Source organism: Clarias gariepinus, chromosome 19, assembly GCF_024256425.1.
Source record: "Clarias gariepinus isolate MV-2021 ecotype Netherlands chromosome 19, CGAR_prim_01v2, whole genome shotgun sequence".
In the NCBI taxonomy this organism is placed as follows: domain Eukaryota; kingdom Metazoa; phylum Chordata; class Actinopteri; order Siluriformes; family Clariidae; genus Clarias; species Clarias gariepinus.
Window position 1 is genome coordinate 6844319 of NC_071118.1, and position 26348 is coordinate 6870666.

Sequence of the window (26348 nt, forward strand, 5' to 3'; positions counted from 1 at the left end):
GAGTCACGGCGCTACAGTACGGGAGCTTTTACAGCACATGCGGGTGTCGTACGCAGAACAGGTATTACGTGTTTGAGTGATGGGAAGAAAATGGGTTTCTGAGCTCATGACACGTATATGTACATTCAATAGACAGGTGCATAAGAGAGAGAACCGCAGGGAGGGAAAGTTCAGCAGAACAACTGGAGGATGAAAGAGAGACGTGACGGAGAAGGAAAGAAAGAAAGAAAGAAAAAAAGGATGAAGAGGGAGAGTGAGGCGAGGAGACGGAATGAGAGAAAACGTGTGGAAGATGATCCATTAGAGAGTGCAGGGGCGCAGTGCAGAGCACAGAGGCTGGGGCCGGGCCAAGACTCTTTAACATGCAGGCCATGCCCAGGAGCTACACAGAGTCGCACCCCCCCCCCCTTCATTCGTGCAACCCTCTGAAGGTAAATTCCGTATCCACGACGAAGCACAACATTAATAACGCATATTTTAGATATCTCCTTTACAAACGATCCAGCAGGTGGAGATGTATTAGAGTCGATTACATCAGCCAGGAAAACAATGCATGAGCTGTTCTTTTATTCAGATGAATGCAACACCCATGCACACACACACACACACACACACACTCCTCCACATCGCTCATGCTATCTCAGCAAAAAAAAAAAAAAAGGATAGAATAGAGGAAGAAAAAGAAGAGATGCACAGCAATCAGTCACACGTTGATCGGAGAAAGTGTCGGACTTCCTTCTCTCGACAGCAGCGGGAGAGAGATAGCAGTGGCATACAAGCGATGCTGCCACTGATCTGCTTGCAGAGCCACAAGCCCAGCTGAAACACAAGATGGATGAACGGGGAGGGAGGATTTAAATGCAGGCGTATTGGGGAGGGGGCTGACTCCAACAAAGTTTCTAAATGAATCCCACTGCGGCACTTAAGGGAACAATGGGGTGCATTTTCTACTTCTTTTTGTTTGATTTCGTGCCAATTTTCTACCAATTTACTCATTGTGAATTCCCAAGTCATTATCTTGGAGTGCTTTTTCACCTATTAGTGTGTTTGCCGAGGCCAAACCTGAGTGAAATTGATACTGATAGTGGCCACAAAAAACAAAAAACAAAAAGTTTTAGTGTTCGGCTGCAAACCTATGCATCAAGGTTTAATTCATTGCAGATGTGTAAAATGTATGAGGGTGAGTCGAAAAGGATCCGCACTCTGGTTATGATAAAAGTCTATTGATCGCATCGCTTTCTGTTCACATCGCCCTGGTCACTGTTGCGCATGTTGAATGCATCAATTCATTTGTAAATTAGGTGCGAGCAAAAATAAGGATCTGAGGGTGTACCCCTGCGAGCAAAAATGAGGATCTGAGGGTGTACCCCTGTCTGTTTAGGCTCTTCCGAAACATCTCATGCAAGAGCACCAACGGTAAGGCATCCTCCCCATAGTCCTGACCTCACTCTATTGGACTTTCTCTTGTTTGATCCCCAGCAAGAGTTTATGCAGAAAAATGATGTTTGTCTTTTCCAAAAGTTAATAAAAAAAAAACTCTACAGCCAGAGTGCGGATACTTTTTTTTTTTTTTTTACCAGAACAGAAAAGTGTCTAGCTGCACATCTTCCTAGGCCTTTTGGAGAGATGGTGGGACCGAACGAGCAGTGCTGGAGGATCGGAGGGAATGTGGTGTGGTGCGAGGTGTGACTAGAGCCAACGGCCAACGGCGATGCTGAGCCGTTTTTGGCGCTGTAGGCAAGCATCAGGGTTTCAGAGAACTTGGGAACGTTGAAGACGAGACGTGCAGATGCGTTCTGAATGAGCTGCAGAGGACGAATGGTCGACAGAGGCAGACCTGGGCCTTTTTATTGGGCTTTAAGCAGACAGAGACCACAAGACTGTTTTTCTTTAGACACAAAGGTTAAAAGCTGATTTTGATTCTGCTTAAGCACAAAACGAACCATACTGAGCAATGCACACCAACGCACTTTAAATGCTCTTGAAAAATAAAACTATGTTTGCTATCTATGTTCAAAGTCTACAGACAGGCAGAATTTTCAGACGTCTGCACATCCAGTAATCATTTCACCTTTGAAAATAATTAGATTATTTAAATCCATTATACTGTATTTGTGTTATAACCTAGATTTAATATCTCTAATAACACTGAAACGCAGTTGGAATCTTTTCAACGTCTTATATAATATTTAACAGCAAAATGATCCAATAGCACTTAAACACCTTTAAGCACTTGCTCTTTAATTACCCAATGATATCTGATGAAAGTCATATTAAAAGGAAAAAATATATTATGATTTATTAGACCATAATTTGTTATCAAGGTAAGGTTTTGTATATTAATTTTGTATTGTTTGTCTGTTTTAGAATTGGCCCTTGGTGACACCTTGTTCTCCCAGACAACCATGTGTTGTGAAGCCAACCACCATCACGCACAATTTCCCAACAGTGTTTGACTGACAGTACTTCTGATCAGCGACCTAGTGAACTACTCGTGCACTTGCTCACTAAGACACCATTACCGCTTTATCAGGGTATCAGGGATACAGGGGACCTGCACGTACTAAATATGGTTTTAAAGTTATTTTTAGGAGGTAGCATGGAAAGCCTGGTGTCTAAATGAAAAAAAAAGGGATTCCCTCGTTTTTGGTATCAAAATGGAGCTTATTGAAAACAGAAATGTAAAAATATAGTATGAATAACTCACATTTGTTCACATAGAGGTCGAGGTTAAAGAAAGAATAAAATCTGCAATCCGGATTTGATTTTTATCTTTTTATTTTTTTATTGCTTCGTACGCTGTTTTGAGGAAACGATAAATGTCTGTTATTTTTGTGGAATCTGCAATATGGTGACAGAAAGTGTGTTTGGTCCTTGCTGTAATGATCGAAGCAAATTCCAAGGCAATTTAAATGGACGTGGCGGGTAGTGAACATGTATTCATTTAATCTTCCATTTGCCAGTATGCCTCACTTCCAGTGCTACAACTACAGAGGCGCCAACATGCTGCTAAGGAAATCCTAGCAAACAAACACAAAACCTGAAAACAATCTGGTCGATGAGTGAAATTTCTGAAATATATTACAGTATCTGGAGGAGCACAGGACCACAGAACCATCAGCCACTGCACACTGCAGGTACACAATCATCTGAACCACACTGATCACTGGTCTTGAAACATATTTGTATAGCGTCTGTTGTACATCACCATGTTGTTGTCGATAAATTTATACCAGATTCATGTGCATTACACACTCAACATGTTTATTCTGACCTACGTTTAGAAAAATAATGACGTTTGTAATGTATTTAATTCTATTCAATGAGCTTAACCCAAAAACAAGAGCCAACCTCCTATTTTGAAAAATTTGTCTAACACCAAATGTCAGAAAATGCATTTCTCCAAATGATCACTAGGAGTTTGCTCCAAAAGTGAGTCTCTCCCCATATAGAGTAACCCACTCACTCACTCATCGTCTAAACCACTTTACCCTGTATACAGTACAGGGTCTTGGGGGCCAGGAGCCTATCCCAGGGGACTTAGGGCATGAGGTGGGGTACACCCTGGACAGGGTGCCAATCCATCACAGGTCTCCATAGAACCCAATGTTAAAATGTCCAAATTCATGCAACCCATCAGTTCATGTTAAGTGATAAAAATATGCACACTTGGATGGTAGGTGTGGCCAATTTGATTGACAGCTGCACTTCAGGTGTCAAAACGATAGCTGTCTTGCATCGTTGTAGTTTAACTTACCACAAGTAATGTAGGAATTGACGTGGGATGGTGAGTGCAATCAAATGCAAAGTACTACACCGCTTGCATATCAATCAACTTTAGCCACCTTAGCATTGTGGCTAAGCTAAAGCAAAGCTAGGTGTAGCTTGCGATAAATGTGGTAAATAGGTCAATTGGAACCAACAGCCAGGCTCCATTCGTATGGATTAACCAGGATTTAAGCGGAATCAGTTGAGCTTCCAAACCTGGAACACTCCATACACTCCATACCATACACTACGGTATACCCTAAATATGTCAATTTTATCATTATTTATTTTTGTTCCTTATACTAACATCCTTTTCCCCACTGCATGGTTATATACTTTATGTGTGTGTGTGTGTGTGTGTGTGTGTATGATTTTAATGCCCTAGTCTCTGCACTGGCATCCATCTCCAAACTTTAGATCCTGAAAGAAGAGTTTGAACGATGACCCAGACCACAAACCACCCTGAGCTTTCCTTATTGAATGGTTTGTCAACACAGAAATGTTCAAATAAATACATCACCTTCCACTATAGACTGAAACGCCGTGATGCCGCCTTCTTGTGTTCTGTTGACTCAGAAGATCAAGACTTGTGAATTCACAGGTCAGAGTTCCCCCAGATAAAGTCAGCACAAAAATAAGTGCTAAAGGAAATAAATGCACATCTTTCACATGCTGTGTCCTTTCACCTTCAGGGAATTGGCTTTCCTGCCTTTGGTCTGAACACTGTTTTATCTGAAGTGTCTCTAGCATAACTGGAGCAGGAGATCGGGAATCCTAAATGCTATGGCTAAACTGGTACCTCCATCAAAGGAAATGTTTTTGGGACACTCTGCTTAAGAGTGGTTTACACCACCAAGATTTAAAAATCTTGAAAAAGACAATCATATCACCTGGTTCTACGAGACTACCAGACTATCGGATATCCTTGAAGACCACGGTGACCCTTGTGTCACTGTGCGAAAGTTTCTATGTGAGCAGATGAGTCCTATAAAGACGATGTGCGAGAGATCAAGGTGATGGCATCATTAATCGTTTGTTACATTCTGCAGGCTGCAATGATTTAGATTATTGCTTTTAAGGACAGCAGGGTCAGTGTGCTTCTGTGGGTCACTGATAACCAGAGCGGCACCTCCACTACAAGCCGATGTCAGATAAGCTGTTAATATTTAAGGGGGGAGCAAAAGGGAGCACACGATGGAACCGGAGACCCCACACAGATCCTACAGTAGCGGATCGAAATCCATTTAATGTCAGCAATAGACCTGCTCAGGTGTGAAGTGGGAAAAATGCAATACTCATGTTTTACATGATTCTATTGTCTGCAGAGCATAGAAGAAGAAAGACAAATTAATGCAAAAAAAAAGAAAAAAGTGCACTCCTTCATCACCTTCGAAAAGGAAATGAAACAATTCTATTCCCACAGTCGACGTCGTCCGACTATTCCATTTATTTATTTATTTGTTATTTTTTTTATTTAAGTGCTTATTCTTATTTACAGGCATGCAAGAATAAACAAGAACAGCAGTGACATTATTGCCGTGCAACACCAGAATTAAACGCCTTGCTCAAGGCCAGTAGTCAAAGCAAAGGCACTGTAATTAAACTCTACGGTTCTCCCTCGGCACCTTAAGCAAAACTCTTTAATATACACTCCTAAATAAATACAGGTGGCTTTTTATCATGCACAACAACACACAAATGAACGTAATGGGATGAAATGGAATATATTAAACTATTGTGGTTAGAAAAAAAAAATCAAGTATCTAGAGAAACATACATTCCGGGTGTTCCGGACAAACTTTTCTTCTGTAAAACTATACAGTATGTAACCTCACACTCGAAGCCCTGCTTATTCTTGGAAATAATCCACTAAAGCTGATGATGTGGCAACAGCACAATGCATAAAATCATGCACATCAGGTCAAACTGTTCATAGTAGATAGCACAATGTGGGAAAAAAATGTTGATGACTTTGACCACAGCATGGTTTGATTGGAGCTTTTCAGAAAGTGGTAATTTTGTAGAATTTACTAAATTAGTGGTGGGAACAACAACAACGATGGCAACAGGAGCACGCTACTTCGGTTCTGCAGTTCTAAAGGGCTTCGTTGCTGAGAAGAGTCAAATAAAAATGGCCAGACTGGTTCAAGCTGATAAGAAGTCTACAGAAACTGAAATAATCACTCTGTACAATCGTGGTGAAGAAAAGAAGCACCTCGAACACTGAGATGAATTGCCCAACATCAGGCTCAGTTCTAGTCTAGTTTTTCCATCAGCTCATAATGAAATGTTTTTTTTTAACTATATAATTTTTTTGTCTCTTTTGATAAAATGGCATTTTTGTAATATACAGTAAGAACAAGAGTTGGGATTAATAATCAGTGTCAGACATAAATGTCCTTAGATGTTTATGATAACTTGATTTTGCACTGCAGTAAGTTTTTCTTTTTTAATTTATTAATAAGTAATTAATGGGGATGGCCATTACACATACTATAATATAATAAAACTTCTACTTATTAAGTGTGGTAGAAAATTGGACAATATTTGTCCTCTTGCTGACTGATATCCAGTGGAGAAAGTAATAAATTGTAAAGTTAAACCGAGACTTTTGATTGTGCAGAATGACAGAACACAGTTAGGATAATCCCCTTCTCCAGTCCACCAGGGTTATTATTGGACTTCCTGCTTTATGTTTGAAATGCTGGCCTCCCAGGAACACAGATCTCAGTCTTCTCCGTGAGGTTGGCGTCAAGTTATTAGTCAAATTTCTAAGATCCAGTGTTCCACTTGCTGAATGTTCACAGGAACGGCTGCTCTGAGCCACCTCGGGTGAGATCATCATTCATGGATTTGCACATTATGAATTGAAGTTTACAAAACACAGCTTTCAGCTTTCAGAATTTGTCTGCAAGTTATTTTAAGCCATCTCACTGAAAACAAGACACCAGATTGTGAAAGTACCAGGATGACGACCCAATCCCGTCACAAAGCAGATGATACAGTCATGGACCAGAGTAGTTAGCAATTAAGAAACCTATCAGGGTTTACTCTATAACCTAGCACGATGAGGAATGTTACACAAGGCAAAATGATAAAAAGAGTGCACATCTGGCAAATCGAGGTACAACTTTGTGTACGGAATTATTCTTCACGCTTTTGCCTTGTCAAAAGTATGAACGCATGGATCCAGCCTGCTTTATGTCTACAGCTCAGGCTGTTCATTGTGGTAGTGGAATAGTGTGAAGATTCTTGCCCCGCCACACTTTGAGCCTATTGAGCAGACTAATGAACATTGTTTGAATCCAACAGAGTATTGTTGCTGACCATGTGCACCCTTGTATGACCACAACTGTTCCATCTTATAATGGCTACATTCAGCATGATGACGTGCCAAGGCATCTCAAAGTGCTTCCAAGAGCATGTGTTTAATGTTCTTCGTAGTCTCCAACAGAGCTGGATGGTAGGATGGCTTCATGTTGGTAAGAGATGCGGCAGAACGGCAGACCTGTAGCATGAACGTGCAGCTGACAAATCTGTCCCAATTACACGATGCAGTCTTGTCAATATGGAGCAGAATCTGAAAGCAATGTTTATAATACCTTGTGCAATCAATGCTATGAGCAGCATATTGCTTGTAGTTTGGTGTCAGGACGTACTGTAAATTTACTTATGCTTACTTCTTAATTTAATGATAATATGTAAGGTGCATTTAGGTCAAACCAGGACCTATGATGAAATTTCTCGTAAATGAAGGCATGAAACCGACATTTACTGAAGACCTGAAGCACAGTATGGTGATGAGCCATTTCCTCATGTTTGAGGAGTTCCTGGGAGGCCTGCGTTTCTGATGTGAAGCCAGGCAGTCCAATCATGGCTGTGGCATACTGCGAAATCTAAAAATCTTTCTACCTTGATGGTATCCAAGCAATAGTGAGGTGCTGGGATAAGTAAATTAGTGTAGCAAAGGATTATATAGAGAAATAAAGAAAGTTATTCCCATAACTCAGTTCTGTAATTCTGCACAAACAAAATGCCCAGTTTGGTTCTATAGAATCCCCTTGTAAATTATGTAATAATAAATAAATATACATGTAATAATAAGTAAGTAAATTAGAAATTTTAAATAACTATTTAAAGAAAGTGTATGATTTCATTAATCATGAGCTGATTATAGAAAAGTCTGTACTGGTTTTTGGACTGTTTTTTTCTTCTTCTTTTTCACAGACCTGGCAACCCTGATGAGAACCGTGATCGTAAAATTTAATGCTCGGAAGTTTTGTTTTTGGTTGAAGTGCACGACGCTGAATAATATTGTAATTCGTCTCATGAACTCAGTTTTTTTCCCTTACCCTTTAGCACTTCCATAGTGAATTCATATGGGACCTCAGTGAAAACATCTGAGCTGTAGTTTCTTCATTCTGAATTATGCAACAGTGCATAAATTTGCATTAGGATTCACAAAAGAAAATCTGGAGGGTTTAATCATTTTTACATACAGTATATATATTATTTCCATGATGACTCAAATTTTGATTTACCTCATATGAATCGTACTTGCGCTCGGCCACTGGTGACTCGAGACAAAGTGACTCGAGACAATACAACCTTGTTTGTATACGGGGGTTGTTTTTAAGGTGTGTTTATTCGTCTCTCATTAGATGCGATGTTTGTCAGCATTGCATGCAAATCCTTTTGTGCGGAGGGAAAAAAAACAACAACATATTATTCGTGCAGCAACCAGATTTGGAATGTATTTGTTCTGCTGTCTGGGTTGGTTATACAGTACGTAATTCCCGCAACAATACGCTGCCGTATGTATGCACACAGATGAATTGTTCTACATTGCAAATGATATGTAATGTTTGACACAGATGGGAAAGTTGGTTACACAATAGGCAATTATTAGGTACGCTCACACTAGCTCGAGCCGTTGACCATTATAATAACAGCCATTGTAGACACGTCATGGGGGCTTGAAAAAACAGTAATGTGGAAGACGAAATGAATTTATGTCTTCACAAGACTATGCTAAGTCTTTTTCTTTTAATTTACTGCACTTTGGTATCACGCTGCATGAGGTAAAGGTGTCCGAGACCACTTAGAGTTTTTAATCCCGTTCATGCCTGTTCTGCAAGGAATTCCTCCCACAGATATTTTTGTTGTAATGTCATCGAAAGCTAAATAAAATTTAAATAAAATCCTTGTACTGTGTCAGAGTAAATTCCGTTGTAAGCCTTCAGAGCTGCAGGTAGCTCATCATTACCCAATCTCGTTTAGTTAGTTTAGAGCCTCATCTAAACTCGTTTTCGGATACTACCGAGGCTGGAGATGAACATGGCAGAAAAACCTTCTGCACGCTGCTATAGACGTCGTTGTTATTGATTTTTGTCGCGACCTGCGCATCCTTAAAAACACTGAAGTGGGTAATTTAAAGTGTAGTCTACATACTGTATGACTGCTAAGTGAAGTGCATTCTTTATTGCACGAATAAAACAGCCAAAAAATAGCAATCTTCTAAAACAGCTTACAAAAATATATGACTAGTTGACTACTTTTTTACTTTTTTGGTCATAATATAATATAAAAACGCATAGCCATGCAGCCCACATTTCTGCACTTGTGTCTTTATCATATGCATGATATGCAACTGTATCATAAGAATTTTTCTGTATGAACAATTTGTCAGTGTAAAGAGAAATCCACTACTTATTACAGTAATCTGCTGGACCGATCTGAAAACGCCCCTGAAAAACTGCATGACGCAAATACTGGCGTTGGCAATAAGTTGACATCCTTCTATGTCAAGGCTTTCATCACTCAGTCAGGATGCAAGGAGGGGGGTTATGTATTCAAAAACCTTGTGAAAAACCTTACCCTTTACACCTGGGTGTTTGCCAGCAGGTTCTGCGAGCTCTGATCGGTCGATAATAATGATAGTGACATTTAATGGAAAGTTAGCTGATGGTGGGAGACGAGGCTTTTATGACTCTCCTGGTCTCCGTCAAAGAGGAAAGATAACAGGCACGGGGAAAGGCGTCGAATGAGAAAGTGCTTTATTGCTGTTGTGAGCGCTTTCACTCAAACTGCACTTGTTTCATGGTAATAAAAGACACACTTCACAAGAATCGAGCGTCTCCAGGTGAAGAAAGTGCGTGTAGATCAGGAGGTGAGGGTAGGACCAAAAAGAGAGGAATGCAGCAAGGAGAAATGAGAAACTGTCTACGTCTCATCAACACGCTAAAACTGAGGACGAAAATCAGGGCAGAAGCTGAGAACTGTAGATTTATGTAAAAAACTAAAATGCTATTAGCATAACGTTATGAAGCAACCAACTCGGCACAAACAAATCAGCAGCGTATTGTGTACTTTAGCTCTGAATTTAGTCTCCAGAGTTAAGGCCTTTAAATTCCACTACATATGCAGTTTATTTCTTTGACAGATTGCAGAAAATGCATATTATTTAGGGTGAAATGCTGTCCAAAGTCCCAACAAAAAAAAAACTACTTTTTTTGTGGTGACTTTTAAAATGTCATGCTGCAGTTTTGCCAAATGCCACAAAACAACAACATCAACGTACACTGCTCTTGTTTTAATCCTGACAAGTCAAGGCAAGCAAGAGAAACTGCACTCACTCGCTCACATGATGTAAAACCAGCTGAAGAAATAACAGTTCATCTTATCCACTCATCCAAGAAGTAAAAAACCAACTCACAGCCGTAGTCTTGACATAAGGGCAAAAAAAAAGAAAAAGAAAGCTGTGAAGCAGGATGAGGCTCGTCTGCTTTCGTTTAGAAACCAAAGGGCATATTGAGAGTTGAGTTAAAGTGTCTAGTGCACAGCGGTGTTCAGACCTCAGATATAACTAGAGACTTTGGAAGCTCTACTCAGAACGTACACACACACAAGGTGGAGGCAGTTAAACTCTTTAACACAGGCACTTGTTAACAGTATCAATGTTAATCTATAATTTATTAATTAATAGTGCCTTCTCTTTGAAGTCAGCTAATTCATCTTTTTTTATGAGTTTTTTTTCTTTTGGAGCCAGATTTAATGTGACAGTGATGATCTCTGACTGACATTTTAATGAACAAATTCATAAGTGAAACAAAAAGGGAGAGTATATCAAAAGCATGCTTTGTCAGATTATCCATGCACTTCACTTTATAGCAGAGCAGATCGGAATAACCAAACATATTGGAGTTATTTAATTACATATCAACTCAAAAGCATGCTCTCACTAATTCTTAATACTATCTAGTGTCCTGTACAGGGTCACAGGAGACCTGGAGCTAATCCCAGGACACACACACACACACACACACACACACACACACATACACTAAAGGCCATTTGAAGACACCAATTAACCTACTATACATGTCTTTGGACTGTGTGTGTGTTTCCTGTGAGAGGAAGCACAGAGAGAACATGGACAACCCAGACACACTGACCCCAAGCCAGAACTCAAACCCTTGACTCTGGAGTAAAAAGCTCTATTTAAGACTGATTGAAATCAGGAAACTTCTTTTTTGACCTTATTTTAGTACTACGATATACATGTACATCACCTCTTGTTGTGTTGCCAGATACTACTTCAGACTATAAAAATAAAGATATTATATATATATACTCGCTTTATCAAATAATATCTTTACATTTCATACATTGGAGGACCAGAAACCAGTTTCAGAGAAATGTCGGTGTGTCTGTATCTCTGTCTGTATATATGTCTGTCCACCCAGATTTTGTCACAACATCAGGCAAAACTGGCAGTACAAAACTTTTGCACACAAAATATCACATCTAATGTTTAAGCCGCACCGAAAGTAAGTAAGTTAAGTGCAGGATTTAATAATCTACTGTAAAATAAGCTACTAATAAGCTACTTGCTCAACGTAAACACACACCTGCACCAATACATATTAATCAGAAAAACTAAACTAAATATTTTTTCATTTGCATTTTAAGACGAAATTTCATCTTTATCCGATCAAATTTTTCGATTTCTTATCTGTTGCCATACAGAAAGACGGGCAGACGACCTGAATTAATAATACGATGGGCACTCCAGCTAGTTTTCAATACACTTTCAATATACAGGTACCACTGTTATACTACTAAAGTTGCACTTTTTGTGCCTGTACAAGTAAAAGTATAGTAAAAAATAGTACAGTTGTAGCTTTGTAGGCAAACAAAGAAGAAAAAAGAAATAAAAATATTATAAAAACACTATTAGAGACTATAGTATATAGAGACAGCGAATATACTGTATCATTTGTAATAAGCTGGTCCCACATTAACAGCTTACGCAGGTTTAAATGCTGTTTTCTCATACTGTACATGTAAAGAAATATTTAGTCAAGCTCCCATTATTATTATTATTATTATTATTATTATTATTAATATTATTATTATTAAGAAGAAGAAGAGGAAGAATTGTAGATTGTAGATACAATCTAATGTAGTAGCTAGGTATATTACTGTCGTGAAAATGTGTGTGTGTGTGTGTGTGTGTTTCACTATGTCAGCACAAAAGGGGCCTTGAGAAGAGATTTTTTTTTTTTTTTTTTTTTACAAAAAAAAAAAAAAAGCCAAATAGCAGGCAGAACAAAAGCACGTTATTGTTCTATTATAATTATTCTTGTGCTCCTCCAAACTGTTCCAACATGTTAAAAAGGCAGGAAACAAACCGGGTTCGATTTGATGACTCATTGTGTCAGAAGATCATTTACCTGGGTTGCAGCTTGTTGGGAAGTTTTTTGCATACTACATATTTTTCCTTCTGTTAGTGACACAGCCTGTATTAAACAACCTTTACACAGCGAGTGTGAAACAAGTCTAACCTCCTGACACAGCTCCTGCCTTCGCCACACCGTTGTCACATTTTCTAAGTGCTAATCTGGAGTCGACAAATCGCTGCAGTCATGTCGGCGCGACTCTCGGGGAGCGGGTTGTTAAAAGATAGATGTGTGTGCGTGCCTGTTTGTCAGTCACATCATTAAACCTTTGTAAGAGGAAGCGACACGGTGCCGGCGCAGAGGTGCTCGATGACATCAGCAGAAGAGGAGGCCGCCACCGGGGACGCCATTTTATACCGCAATCAACAGCGTGAGACAAAAAAAACAGACAAACAAACAAACAAACAAACAAAAAAATACACACTCAAACACTTAACAGCCTGAGAGCAAAGAATGAGTGTTGACACACATTACGGAGACGCCGATGTGTTTGTATGGATGGAATAATTGAGTCCTTAGTGAGTTACACTCATCAAATGAACTTACTGTGCACTGACAAAGAGAGAGAGAGAGAGAGAGAGAAAAAGAGGGAAAAACAAGTCCTTTTTATCACTAGCACTTCATTGAAAGAAGGATAAACAAGAGCGAAATGATCTCCTCAAAACTTAAAAAAAAAAGTGTAATTGCACAACACTTCATTATGTCTACACAACTCAGCCTCAGAAGAAAGGGATTTACCGTGTTACACGTAGACCGTTTGAAATCTGAAATGAATTTCTCCGCTTTTGATTAACGTGGCTCGATAAATCACAAAAGCGGCTAGATAATGAGAAAATAAACACTCCGAGCAGAGAAATGAAAAATGAGACGCAATTAACGTGCACGTGAGAACGGAACGACGTATGAATTTACTCGGCTAGTAAAAAAGGACGTTCCCTTCAGCAAGTTTCGGAGTGATACACTCGTGATGGCGAATGAAAAAAAATCTTTACCGAAAAATAACCCCCAAAAACAAAAAAAACAAACAAACGCACATAATTCTCCAGCAGCACCCTGCACAGCACTCTAATAACTCCAAATTGTATAAATGTCTCTTGAGCAGCAGGGGTGGGAGACTCTATTAAAAAGGTTAGTGCCAGCTCACACAATGTGTTCCGTGGGTCTGGAAGTTGATTTATCCAACGTGCCGGCACTGAACACATATGGAAGCAGGCTGGCGGGGAACCCGTGAGACAGATAGAGAAACAGAGGGAGAGGAGGAAAGACAGAGAGAGAGAAGGGAACTGATGAAAGAGTATTGCAGGGCAGTACCGAACGCCTGGTGCCAGTCTTTACGTCATTATGATCTGCACCATATCACAAGCACAGTGCGACCTGTTCCTCTTCTCATGGTTCAATGACCCTGACTGAAAGAGACTATTGTTATAGCTAATAAAGTAATTAAGTCCAGGTCATTAACTAAACGCAGAACTGTCACTGCTGCTCTGTTTCTGGTTAAGCTATTACTGTATTTGCACAGTCAGTACCATGTTCTGTTAGTCACGTACAGTACGTACTGTAGATGTTCATTAATGCTTCTGGTTGGTCACGACATTAGACCAATTCTATTTTGAATAATCTGAATTTGACTATCATATGTACGCTACACACATCACAAGCAAAGGACAGTTTGAGGAGTTTGAGGTACAGTCTGACTGCATATCATATTTTATTCCTTATTATACAAAAGTTATTCCAACTAACGATAATAGAGCATAACAGCACAGGGGTGTTTATCTACAGTGTGCGTGAAAAGTAACTAGGTATTAAAGATTGGTAATAAAGTCCATATTTCTGATACCAATTTATTGAAACAACAGTTTCCGTCCTAAAGATATAACACATTTTCACTTTCTCTTATTCATTCTCTTTACCACATACTGTATCCTGGTTTGGATCTCAGGACACTCATATACTAAGAGGAACCACCGTATATAGTCATAAGGATTTAGCCAAATCTGTTAATTATAGAATTCAGTTGTTTCAGCCAAGGCCCTTATCTCAGGGGAAGGGCAAAAGCATTTCATTAATGCTTCAGCAGACCAAGACATCTTGGACAATGCTATGATTTCAACTTTGTGGCAACAACTTAGGGAAGGCCAATTTTCTTCTCCAGCATGACTACTGTATGTCTCAGTGCACAAAGCGAGGACTATAAAGACATGGTTTAATGAGTTCAGATTGCAAGAACTTGACTGGCCCTAACACAGAGCCCTGTGACCTCAACCCCACTGAGAAGTCTTTGGGATGAACTGGAACTGATATTGCGAGACAAAATCAAAATCATGTGGACAGCCTTCCAAGAAGAGTGAAAGCTGTTATAGCTGCAAAAGGGGGAACAACTCTATATTGAAGTATGTGTATTTAAATACAATCTCATTGCAGGTCTGGCCAAATACTTTTGTCCATATAGTAGCTATGAGTGTTCCACCATTATTTTATTTTATGCTTTAAAGAGAAGGTGTCTAAAATATCAGAATTCATTACAATATCAGTATCAAAAGGGACATTTTAGTATTGTGACAACAATAATTGTATATTGACAGGTTTGACTACTGCTATATGGATCATGACTCCTGGTAAAGGATCTGAAGGCGGTCCATCTTTTTCTTCTGACACCTTAAATTTTATAGAACAAACATAATCCATGTTCATTTGGCTGCTGAAACAAGATACCGCCAATCTCTGCCACATCACAGTCAGACACATCTAAAAGGTCTCTTTATCTGGTTGACCTTCACTGCTACTACATATTGAAAAAATGCCAGTCTCGCTACTGAAAAGCAGACAAGCAAAGTAACTGGCTGTTGTAGCCTCTCAGATGTTTTGAAATCTCTGTGTGTAATTATCAGGCTTCTATTATGAGGAAAAGAAAGAGCAGCAGGACGAGGATCATTCATTCGCCCGTCACTGTTTCATTCTGCTTCTTGCTGTTGTTGTAAGCGGACAGTAATGTGCATCTGCTGGGTCTGTAATTTATGGCACAAGAGAATGCCAAAAGTCCTCTCTTCTGGTTGTCAAAACTCAGAAGTTACTAACGTATAGTATACGACACTTTGTACTGCTCTTTGTAGCAGAAATTACACAGTTCTGTCCTACACACTTTATTTATAATCATTTCATTTTTTCCCCACCCAGGCATTTTCTCACATTAAGTTTTTTATACTGTATATATATTATCAAAAGTAATTATTATTTAGCATGACATGTCAACCTGTATGACTGCAAAGATGCAATTTTATGTCAGACTGATATGCAAACTAGCTGTAACTGAGCTGTGAATTGTAATTATTGCCTGCTTCTTCTGATTATATTGATATGTATTTGGGTCAAATGTTTTGAAACAGTTGCAAGCCAAATGATACTGCAATCGTTTTGTTAAGCGCCTTCATACCACAGCTTAGACGATGCCATGCATTAGCTTAGGCTCAACATCTTTGAAATCAATCGTGCTTTAAATATGCATACTTTAGCAGTGCTGAATTGCTATTACACCAAAGAACCAAAAATTGATTGTTGTGTATAACAGCATATCTTAGACATCAAAGCCAAGTTTCTTCAAGTTATTAGGTTCTTAATATTAATCCTAAAACCTAATTGATCCCATTAACAAGGGATTTTATTTAGGAGTAACGCTTGTACAGTAAAGCTGCTATGAGTGATAACAAGAACAAAACTGATTAGCTATGAAAAGCAAATGAATTGTTTTATGTCTTCATATTGCTAACAGGAACTCTGCTTTGCACTGAGTTGCATTTTTACATGTGTAGATTTTAATAGGAGTAACTATGAGCTTTTTCAGGCCATATTTTATGGATAATTAGATCATTAGGCAGTCTCTAATATTTCATGCACCAATAAGGCACAGTCACACCTTCCTGTCCTTTAATGACATACATGTCTGAGACTCACCCATCCATCCATTCATCTTCTCCACCACTTATCCAGTGTAGGGTCTGGACCTTATACCAGGAATTCAGGGAACAAGGTATGGTACCCCCTGGCCTGAATGCCAACCCATCAGGGTTGAAAAACAAACTCAAACACCCAATCATACACTATGGACAATTTGGAATTGGCAATCTGCTTGCAACGTTTGACTATAGTGAAAAAAGTACCTGGAGGAAACCCACCAAGCTTGGTGCAATGCAGCGTACACGGAGCATACGTGAGATTTGAACCCGTACTGATGCATCCACTAAAACACATGTTTATGACATAGAAGCATGATCGATTTGATGCGTCAAAAAATGTAGTAATATTAATACAAGAAACCGCAATACCACCCAGGTTTTGGAATACGCTAATGCAAAGAGAGAGAGCTTAAAACTCATCAACCGGTTTAATTTGCCTTTGTACTGCGAGAGACTCCCTCCGTGCCTGACTGTTAAAGGCATGTGGACGAGCTGAGAGGAGAGGGAGCAGCTGCCACAAGGCAAAAGAAAACCTCAGCTTAGAGTTGCCCTGATTCTGTCAGCCTCCACTCCTTCATGTCTCAGCCATGATACCAGGCAAAAATCCCACTTCAACATTGTCTAAAACCAAGAGATGATTATGTTTACTATTCATATTACTGTTTTTTTTTTTTTTTATTGCTGTGCAGTGCAGTGACGGCACAGAGGATCCTTTTTTTTTGTGGTGGCTGTGTTATCTAATCTACACTGGATAATAAATAGATAAACTTGAAGCAAAGGCAAACAGAAAGTCTCGTGAAGGATTAACAGGTACTGTTATCTGTAGGATTAGGATGTGTGATTCCTAACACGAGGGTGAGTCAAAAATGACCCACATTCTGTCTGTAAAATTTATTTTAATTCATCTTAATTGTTTTAACTAAAATTAACATACGTTTTTAACTTTTAATACACTTTGTCCATCTGTTAACAAACCTTCATATTCCCTCATTAAAAAAATGTTTTAGGCTGAGCTGCGAGCCACGAATGCACAGCTGTCTTCACTTCTTCATCATAAATGAACCTTCTTTCTTGTACAGCTGCTTTCAGGTGAAAGTCTGATGGAGCGAGATCAGGACTATAGGGAGGATGCTTTAACATCTCAAAACAAAGTTTTAACAAGTGTCGACAGTGCGTTGTCATGTAAGATCACAAAGCCCTTGGATTTAATCCAATGTTTAGGCTTCAGCATTAAATTTCTAGCTGATGGTTGACTTTTGAACTTTTTCTTGGTTGGCAGATGTTACTGTTCCGTACTCTCTCAGGTTCGTAGTGATGACTCTGTGTCTCAGATTTTCAAACGCTTCTGTTTACGCTCTTCCGTGAGTTGTTTCGGCACCAGGTACACCCTCAGACCACCAAAAAACAAAAACAACAACAACAACAACAACAATCACTGCACGTTGCTTTTCTTTAATGCAAATCACAAGCGGGGCATCCAATTTTGCTCACACCTCAGTTACAAATGAGCTGATGTAACATGCTCACCCCTGAACATCAGTGCCTGGGAAGATAGTAGCCTTGATCGGAAATAACACTGATAAGACGCTGATAAGAAGTGCAGCCACCAAAAATTTAACATAACAGGAGTGTTGACTCCACCTCGTAAATTAGGAGCAATAATAATGATCTTTGGCAATCTGCTGTGATAGAAGAGGAATTAAACCAAACTCATGGCATGCACGGTACCCTGGAGCATACATAATAACACGATTTACAGGCACCACGGGGATCCTACCGGACTGATAGGCAGCTGATAATCATTTGCTTGCTCCCTGAACGCTAGCCAGCAGAAATGAAAGAGAAGCCTGGGTTATTATAAGGTGAGTGCTGTATTTACTTCGAACAAACAAAGATTCCCTCCAAGCCTCATGAAATAGGATCACATTTGGAACATCTGAGATCTCATGGGAATTCAGGGAAATATTAAACTTGCATAATATAGCTCAGTAAAAGAAGCCGCATGCTACACGGTTCTATGGGAATGACATCACTTCCATATTACAAATTGATCTGTCACTATTTCCACAAACACAATATTGAAATATTCATATGCTTTATACTGTGAACCTGATCTTCAAGTTATTTTATTTACTCTCTTTTTTTGCCCAGTGTACCTCACAGGCTCATTAACACCTCAATAAGAAAGCATTCCTCAAGGGTAAAACAACTGATAATCTATCAGATGATGCTATCAGGAGAAAAGTCAATCACTCTGATCAATCGCCCTTAGTGACCTATTGCATTTAACAGAATGCCACTCATGAGGGATTCAGGCTTCTATCATTGTCACATCTTGCCTGATCTCTGCTTCTCAAAAATGTATCATGGTTACTTTAGTATTTCACTGGTCAGCCATATAATAAAACAACTGGGAGGTGAAGTGAACAACATTGACTATCTAATAACAATAACGCCTACCGAGGGGTGGAATACGTTAGGCAGCAAGTGAACAGTCAGTTGATATGTTGGAAGCAGGAAAAACGGACAAGTTTAAGAATTTGAATGACTGTGAAAAGGGTTTTTGTGGTGGCTAGACCGCTGGGTCAGAACAATTCAAAATTGGCAGGTTTTGTGAGGTGTTCTAGGACAACCACTGGAAAGGCAACATGGTCACAGTACGGTACCCCAAAAATGTTTATTTCTTTTTTTAATCAAATTAGTTTTTAAGTTGTAGCCAATTCCTACCCATCATTAGGGCACTCACCAATCAACACTTCAACAACCACTCAGGGAGGGCGAGGGCTATTACCTGTTTCCTTTGAGGCACATGACTCCAGCCAACTGCATCTTTTTGAACCGCTTACTCATGCAGATAGGCTATCTATCCGTTCCTTATGTTGCATGAGCTCACAGAAATCCATGGTTGGCTAGAACCGTGATTGACGTGAGAACCTGAGAAAGCTCAGCCAATCAGCTCTTTCAAGGCTCCTGGCTGTGGGAGGCTACAGCATCATCTATTGCAAATGGCAATTTGTGCCATTTGCAAAGTGTCACGGTGCATCACAGCTTATGTTGACCCATGTCCACCTCGAAAGCACCTACAATGGGAAATGGACCATAAAGCAATGAAAGAAAGAAAGTGGCCTGCTCTGATGAATCACATTTTTTTTTACAATATGTCGACATCCAGATTACCTGGGGAAGAAATTGGCACTAGGATGCACTATTGGAAGAAAAACAAGTCAGCAGAGGCAGTGTGATGCTTTAGGCAACAATCTGCTAGGAAATCTTGGGTCCTGTAGATGTTACTTTGACAAATACTACCTAATATTTTTAAATAGCTGTGGCTTCTTTCAGTAGGATAACGCGTCTTGTCACACTGCAAAAAGGATACAGGAATTGTTTGAGGAACGTGGCAAAGAAGTCAGGGTGTTGACTTGGCCTCCACATTCCCCAGATCTCAATCTGATCTACTATCTGTGGGATGTGCTGGAAAAACAAGTCAATCAGCTGTTAACATCTTGCAGCCAGGTACACCTTCAGAGGTTTTGTGGAGTCCATGCCTTGATGATCTCAGCTGTTGTGGTAGTATAAAATTAGGCAGGTGGTTGTAATGTTCTTGCTGATTGGTGTATGTAAAAGCTGTTTAAAAGAGCGCATTATGTGGCATTGGTTGTACATCATTATGCAATTTTACTTAGGTTTGGGCATGCCAGCTCACAGAAGATGAGCAAGCACTGGTTCTGGATGATGCTCAACCCAGACACAGCTGTAGACATCAACTATCTCCATTTAACGAGCTCAAAGAGCTCTGTTTGCAGACACAAACTAGGCTGCACACTCAGTTTGTAAATCATTAAATCATAGTTTTTAATTAACTAATTTTTTATTTTTTTTTATTTTTATGTTTTGTTTATTTGTTTTAACCTAAAAAAATGAAGAACCTGTCTGTAATTTAATGAATGAATAAAGTTGTTGTTGTTAAGCTTTCGGCTGCTCCTGTTGAGTGCTCGACACCCGATCTGCACACAACTTTGACAAAGGATTAAGCGCTGGATCCCCTTCCTGACACAAACCTCCCATTTTCACCAGGCTTGAAACAGCACTGCATCCAGTAGCACACGCAGAACTCTGCAGAAACCGTAACCTCAGATCTGATCTCAGGAGCCTGAAACTGTAACCCAACCATTAACTGTCGTTACACTTTTTGCAACAAGTCACTAGTCAATTATTTCTTCTCCTAAAGCATCTCGTCCCACTTCCCCATGACGTTGTCTGCTTAAATGCACCTCAGAAATGAAGAGAATTAAAAGAAGCAGCAGAAAGCTTCCACTCGGCGCAAAGAAAACTATGCGAAATAACTGGAGGTCATGGAGTAGTATCAATAAAAAAAATTATTATTACTGTACATATCAATGAAACAAATGAAATAAAACTAATCACCACCTAGTTAAATTTATGACCCCACCTTAATAATATAACATAAACACTGCACCAAATAATGGTGTTTTACGACATTATATTAAACACACTTACTGTTACTATCATTACAAATATTACTATAGCTATAACTATACAATCAATATTACTATTACATTGCCATTATTATCATCACTTATTTATTATTATTATTATTTTTTTTTTTAACCACATGGTATATCTTTTGTGCTGCCGCTGTGGGCTTCTTAGTGGTATCTTTCACTTTCTCATTAATTTGTATATATCAGCTTTAGGGTTTGTAAAAAATTTGTAGTAAACAAGAAATAACACAGGCATATAAAATACTCATATTTTGTACTACTGTTATTATAATAATTATCAATCCATGTTTCTCTAGAGGCGACGCATTGGCGCAAGATCGGGATATTGGTTGAAATCCTGCCCTCAGGTTTGTGTGTCTGGAGTTTGCATGTGTGGTGGGTTTCCTCCAGGTGCTCCGGTTTCCTCACCAAGGCCAAGGACATGCTGATTAGGCTAACTGGCATTTCCAAATCGCATGTGATGTGCTCGTGAGTGTGTGTACTTGTGCCCTTGTGCTTTTCCAGGCTGTAACCCATCTGGTGCCCCGTCCTCGTATATGGAGATGGCCGGCCTGGAGCCTATCCTAGGGTTACTAGGATAGGCTCCAGGCTGGCCATCTCCATATACGACATAAACCATATAGAGAATGGATGAGTGAGTGAGTAAGTGTTCCAAGGTTATAGGTAGCTCATTTTTATGAATAATAAAAGGCTTATAATGTAATTTAAATGAATAACTTTAATCAAGTATTAGAATTTATATAAAATAATAAAAAAGAATTCAGATTTTTTTTGGTTTAAAGAGTCACATACTTGAACTGCAACAAAGCAGACAAAAGTCCAAAACAAGGAGTGTTCTACCATAAACTTGTCTAGAAAGAATGCAAAATTTTTTTATTATTATTATTATTATTATTATTATTTTAATTACTATCCTACTAGAGGATATATATACATGTCACACAAGATCAGTTAATTTGGATTCAGTTCTTTGAGTGGAAATGAGACACTGTACCCTTGGGATGTGTGGGCAAAAATGCGTGTGTGTGTGTGTGTGCGCGCTAAGTAATTAAAGCTTACAATAACCATTTCCTTTTTACTTTTTACAACCATGGTGAGCAGAAACACTATACTGCTTTAGATTGCCACTAGAAATACTGCGTCCACTTAAAAGCATAACATACTGAATCGTATAAAATAGCCTTTTCCAAGTCACTCAGATGCCCTTGGAATCGACCTTGCTCCGTCCTCACCTAATACTGCACAGATCCCCCTTGTGCTGGCAAAACAGCTGTCTTCACATTACACATATCTACATCTACATTACACATTATACATCTATCATATCCCTCTCTCTCTCTTTCTCTCTCTCTCGCTCTCTCTATAGCTATAATAAAAAGATGTTCTGTACAGGTTTATGCTACTATGCAGGACACTAAAGCAGAAGGTTCCACTATAATATGGTTGCTATGAAGACCTTTAGTTCGATTGCACAATTGTATTCCGGTCAACATCCCAACACTAATGCTTTGCTCATATCTCGAGCAAATTTCAAATGCAAACCTCAGAATTAAGACTTAACCGCGTGAAGTAAACCTAATTCTGGAGCTGGGAGCATCAACAAAGCTGTTGTGTCAGCTGTAATCAAATAACGCTGCCCCCTCCGAAGTCAGACTCGATGATTATTAGTGCTGTGGAAGCTCAGCGCGGAGTGGAAAAGCGATGTGAAATCTGTGTGAAATCTAAAGACGGCTGAGCAGCTGCTCTGGGAGAAAGGCGGCCGCGGTCCGATACTGCCAGGAACAACAGGAGACATGCAATCACCACATCTATTTAATATAATACCAAGGGCTGGGGCTGGACGCTGACTGTGGGAAGGAAACGGCACTCACACACACACACACACACACACACACACACACACACACACACACACACACACACACACACACACACACACACACACATGCACTCAGTCTCAGCATACCCCCCAGAGTGTCCTTCAGACAGAAGGCTAGTATAACCTTGGCTGATGAATGTGGAGTGGCTAATTTTAGGAAATGACATGTAAAGTATAAAAGCGTACACTGGCTCTAATTAGACACAACAGAGTCTGAATATTTTACATCAGGTCTAGTCAGCTGGCCTCCTCTGGGCAAAATGCACTCATTTACTATGTGACAAATAGTTTAACAACAACTACAGTACAGCAGTAAGAAAAGCAACAACAGCGTCTCGAATGCAGTCATCGTCTACATTCCGTGCACGTTTACTATAATAATCATTAGTTACAGTACTGTATGCTTTGCTTGATTGACCCTTGTTCAAATTCAATGCCTTCAGTTAAATTTTGCCTGTTTTATCCCCTTTTTTTTTACTTACAGAGAGATTCAGAGATTGAATGGGTCTAAATATTCCATAGTGTTTCTAAACTACTATAACATTTATGGATACATTAAATGAAAAACCATATACTATATATATACATATATATATATATGGAACTATTTCTCAGCTCTCTGCCTGTCATTATTACTGCGGAATCCAAAAGCAAATAAATATAGATTTGAAAATCCCAAAGAGGAGATGATGTATTTGCTACTTTCAAGAAAAACGCTGTGTTTGTCTGCAGAAGCTAATGAGCTGTGCAGTATATCTCCCTCGTTTCTCTTATCCACTCTGTATTATATAGAAGGTGTAGCAGAAACATAGATAAATGGCCGTAGAGGCTTAAAGCTACATTACAATTGGTTTAGTATCATCTCACTCAATATTGCCCAATCAATAACAACACTATCACTGACAAGATGAAGATGCAAGCAGTGTTAGATTAATGCATGTGTGGGTGTGTGTACTTAAAAAAAAAATGTATGAATAAAACAAAAAAAAAAAATAGATGTTCCCCGAGAATAAACATTTGAACTAATTTTTTGCACAACATTTATAAGAACATACGACAGCATTTTTTCTCTTATATGCTGAGCACAAATATATAAATATAGTTACATAGCCCCATAGTATATATACAGTACAAAGGTGTTCAAGTCAAACCAGGACTTCTGAGGCAAAATAACAGAACACTGTTATACTGTAGGAATAAAAACTCCCTTTATTTCTCTGCATAAGGCAAGTATCTTAAATTCTGTACAAACATTTGAATATATGAACATGTGTTTGCGCATGTTCACTCGCGGAAGTTAGATCACATACCCGGCGTACGTTGTCGTACATTGTCATGCTTTGTCATGCGTGCATCCTCTGCAAGTGCAAGACAAGCCCAGGCAAATGTTTTGGAAAGTTAATGACAAGTTTTCAGTTGATTTTCAAGAATCAGGCATTTACACATTTATACACCTTTACTACATCTGTACCACTCAAATGCTTTACTGCGTCTAAGAGTCTCATCACCGTACTGTCCTTCTGTAAACGTCAATCGTTTATTTAATGCCTTCATTCAGAGAGATTTTATCATACGTCCCAGTTTGACTCGAATTCTGAATTCTTAATACATGAGGGAACAATTCTACTAATTTAAAAAGAGCAACATGTTTCATTCATTCATACGTACAGGGAACATTTGCAAAATGAGCTTTTGGAAAATATTGGCTATTCTACCAGATGCAGCCACATTATTACTGCACAACAAGTCATATAATGCGTCACTGTGATATTCCCAGTTAATTCGTGCTAATGATAATGTTCACTTGAGAGTCGTATTTATAGATGTCATAATCATACAGTCTGTAACTCCAACACTCATTTACCAATTAAAGTGTTGATTGTCATGCAGAGAACGCAGTGTGTGAGTGAATCACGGTAGGATTTTACTATTACTGCCACCAATAATAATAATAATAATAATAATAATAATAATAATACTGATATTATTCATAATTATAATAATAATAATAATAATAACAATAATAATAATAATAATAATAATTATTATTATTATTATTATTATTATCATCATTATTATCATTTTGCCCCCAGTAAGCTACAATTGCGTTGTTTATATATTTAAACATATTTAAAACTAAATTTGGTCACATAAAGTTAATTTCTCTGGTCATGACTATTAGACAAGTTACTGTATAATATTTTTCTTTTTCAGAACTTTAATTGACTGTTCATGTAAATAATATTGTGCTATTTCTTACTAATGTTTCTTACATATTACTGCACAGCTCATTAAGACAGAAAAAGGAGCATGATTCAAACATTAATCACGCAGAGACAGAAGCACAGACAACACCACCCAAGCCCCCCAAAAAAGTTTCCCCCTCCTTCTGTTTTAACCCCTTAACTGCTTCCGTTACTATTCAGTTATTCACATCAAAGCAGATTATTCAGTGACTGCTATGAATTATTCAGGAACTACATTAAACCTCATAGCGCAGTAGTTAGGATAAATCCCCTAGAGCCAAACAACACGCTGATATCTATTAGTGGAACGGTTCTTTAATAATTTACAAAGAATCAGAAAGTGCTGCTTTGACCCTTTTTGGATTAAGTTTTTTTTCAGTGACATCTTTAATAAACATGGGTAAAATGATGTCAAAAACATGCTGTGCTATATATACAGTACATTTACTAAGTAAAACAGAATGTCATATAAATTGTATTTTATATTATTGAACGTTCACAATTTACATTAACATGAAGTGAGGACTGAGAGCTCTGAAATGATGTGACAGACAATTTATCCTTAATTTAACCACTTTATCCTGTATACAGGAGACTTAGGGCACTAGGCGGGGTACACCCCAGGATGTGCCAATCCATTACAGGGCACATTCTGTACACGCACACACTCATTCACACACTACGAGCAATTTAGAAACATCAATTAGCCTAATCTGCTTGTCTTTGGACTGTGGGAGGAAACCGGAGAACCAGGAGGAAACCCACTAAGCACGGGAGGAGCATGCAAACTCCATGCACACACAGATTTGCGGTGGGAATCAAACCCAGACCCTGGTGGTGCAACGTGACAGGGGTAACCACTAAGCCACCGTGTCGCCTGACACAAAAAAAATATTTATCATTTTGGTAAAAGAAATATTCAGAGCATCCTTTAATACTCACCTAATAGAGTTGAAGGTTTTAAAGTCCTTAATTGCTTTTTGTTTGTTTCTTTTTTCTTTTTTAAACCAGACAAAAGTTTCTCATGTTATGACCAGTGATTGTTTTTCTTTGTCTACCATAAATGACATGGGTGCATAAATTTTACTCGACCTTCTAATTACCAAAACATTCATTTGCATTACATTACATTTTATATTAAATAGTTGTTAAATCAATTTGCAATGCAGTGCAAATTTTCAATAGTAAACACAAAGCGAAACTCTACAAAGATTTGATTAGTGCTCCGAACGCTTCAT

The 26348-nt window shown here is 38.8% G+C and overlaps 1 protein-coding gene across 1 annotated transcript in view; it reads right to left on the reverse strand.

The window, feature by feature from the left end:
- Positions 1 to 703: 703 nt before the first annotated feature.
- Positions 704 to 26348, reverse strand: part of LOC128507691 (neurexin-2-like) — a 93002-nt gene continuing 67357 nt past the window's right edge. Inside the window, exon 13 of the mRNA XM_053478754.1 lies at positions 704 to 819. Coding sequence (XP_053334729.1) covers positions 704 to 819 — 116 coding nt within the window. The remainder of the gene's footprint in view (positions 820 to 26348) is intronic.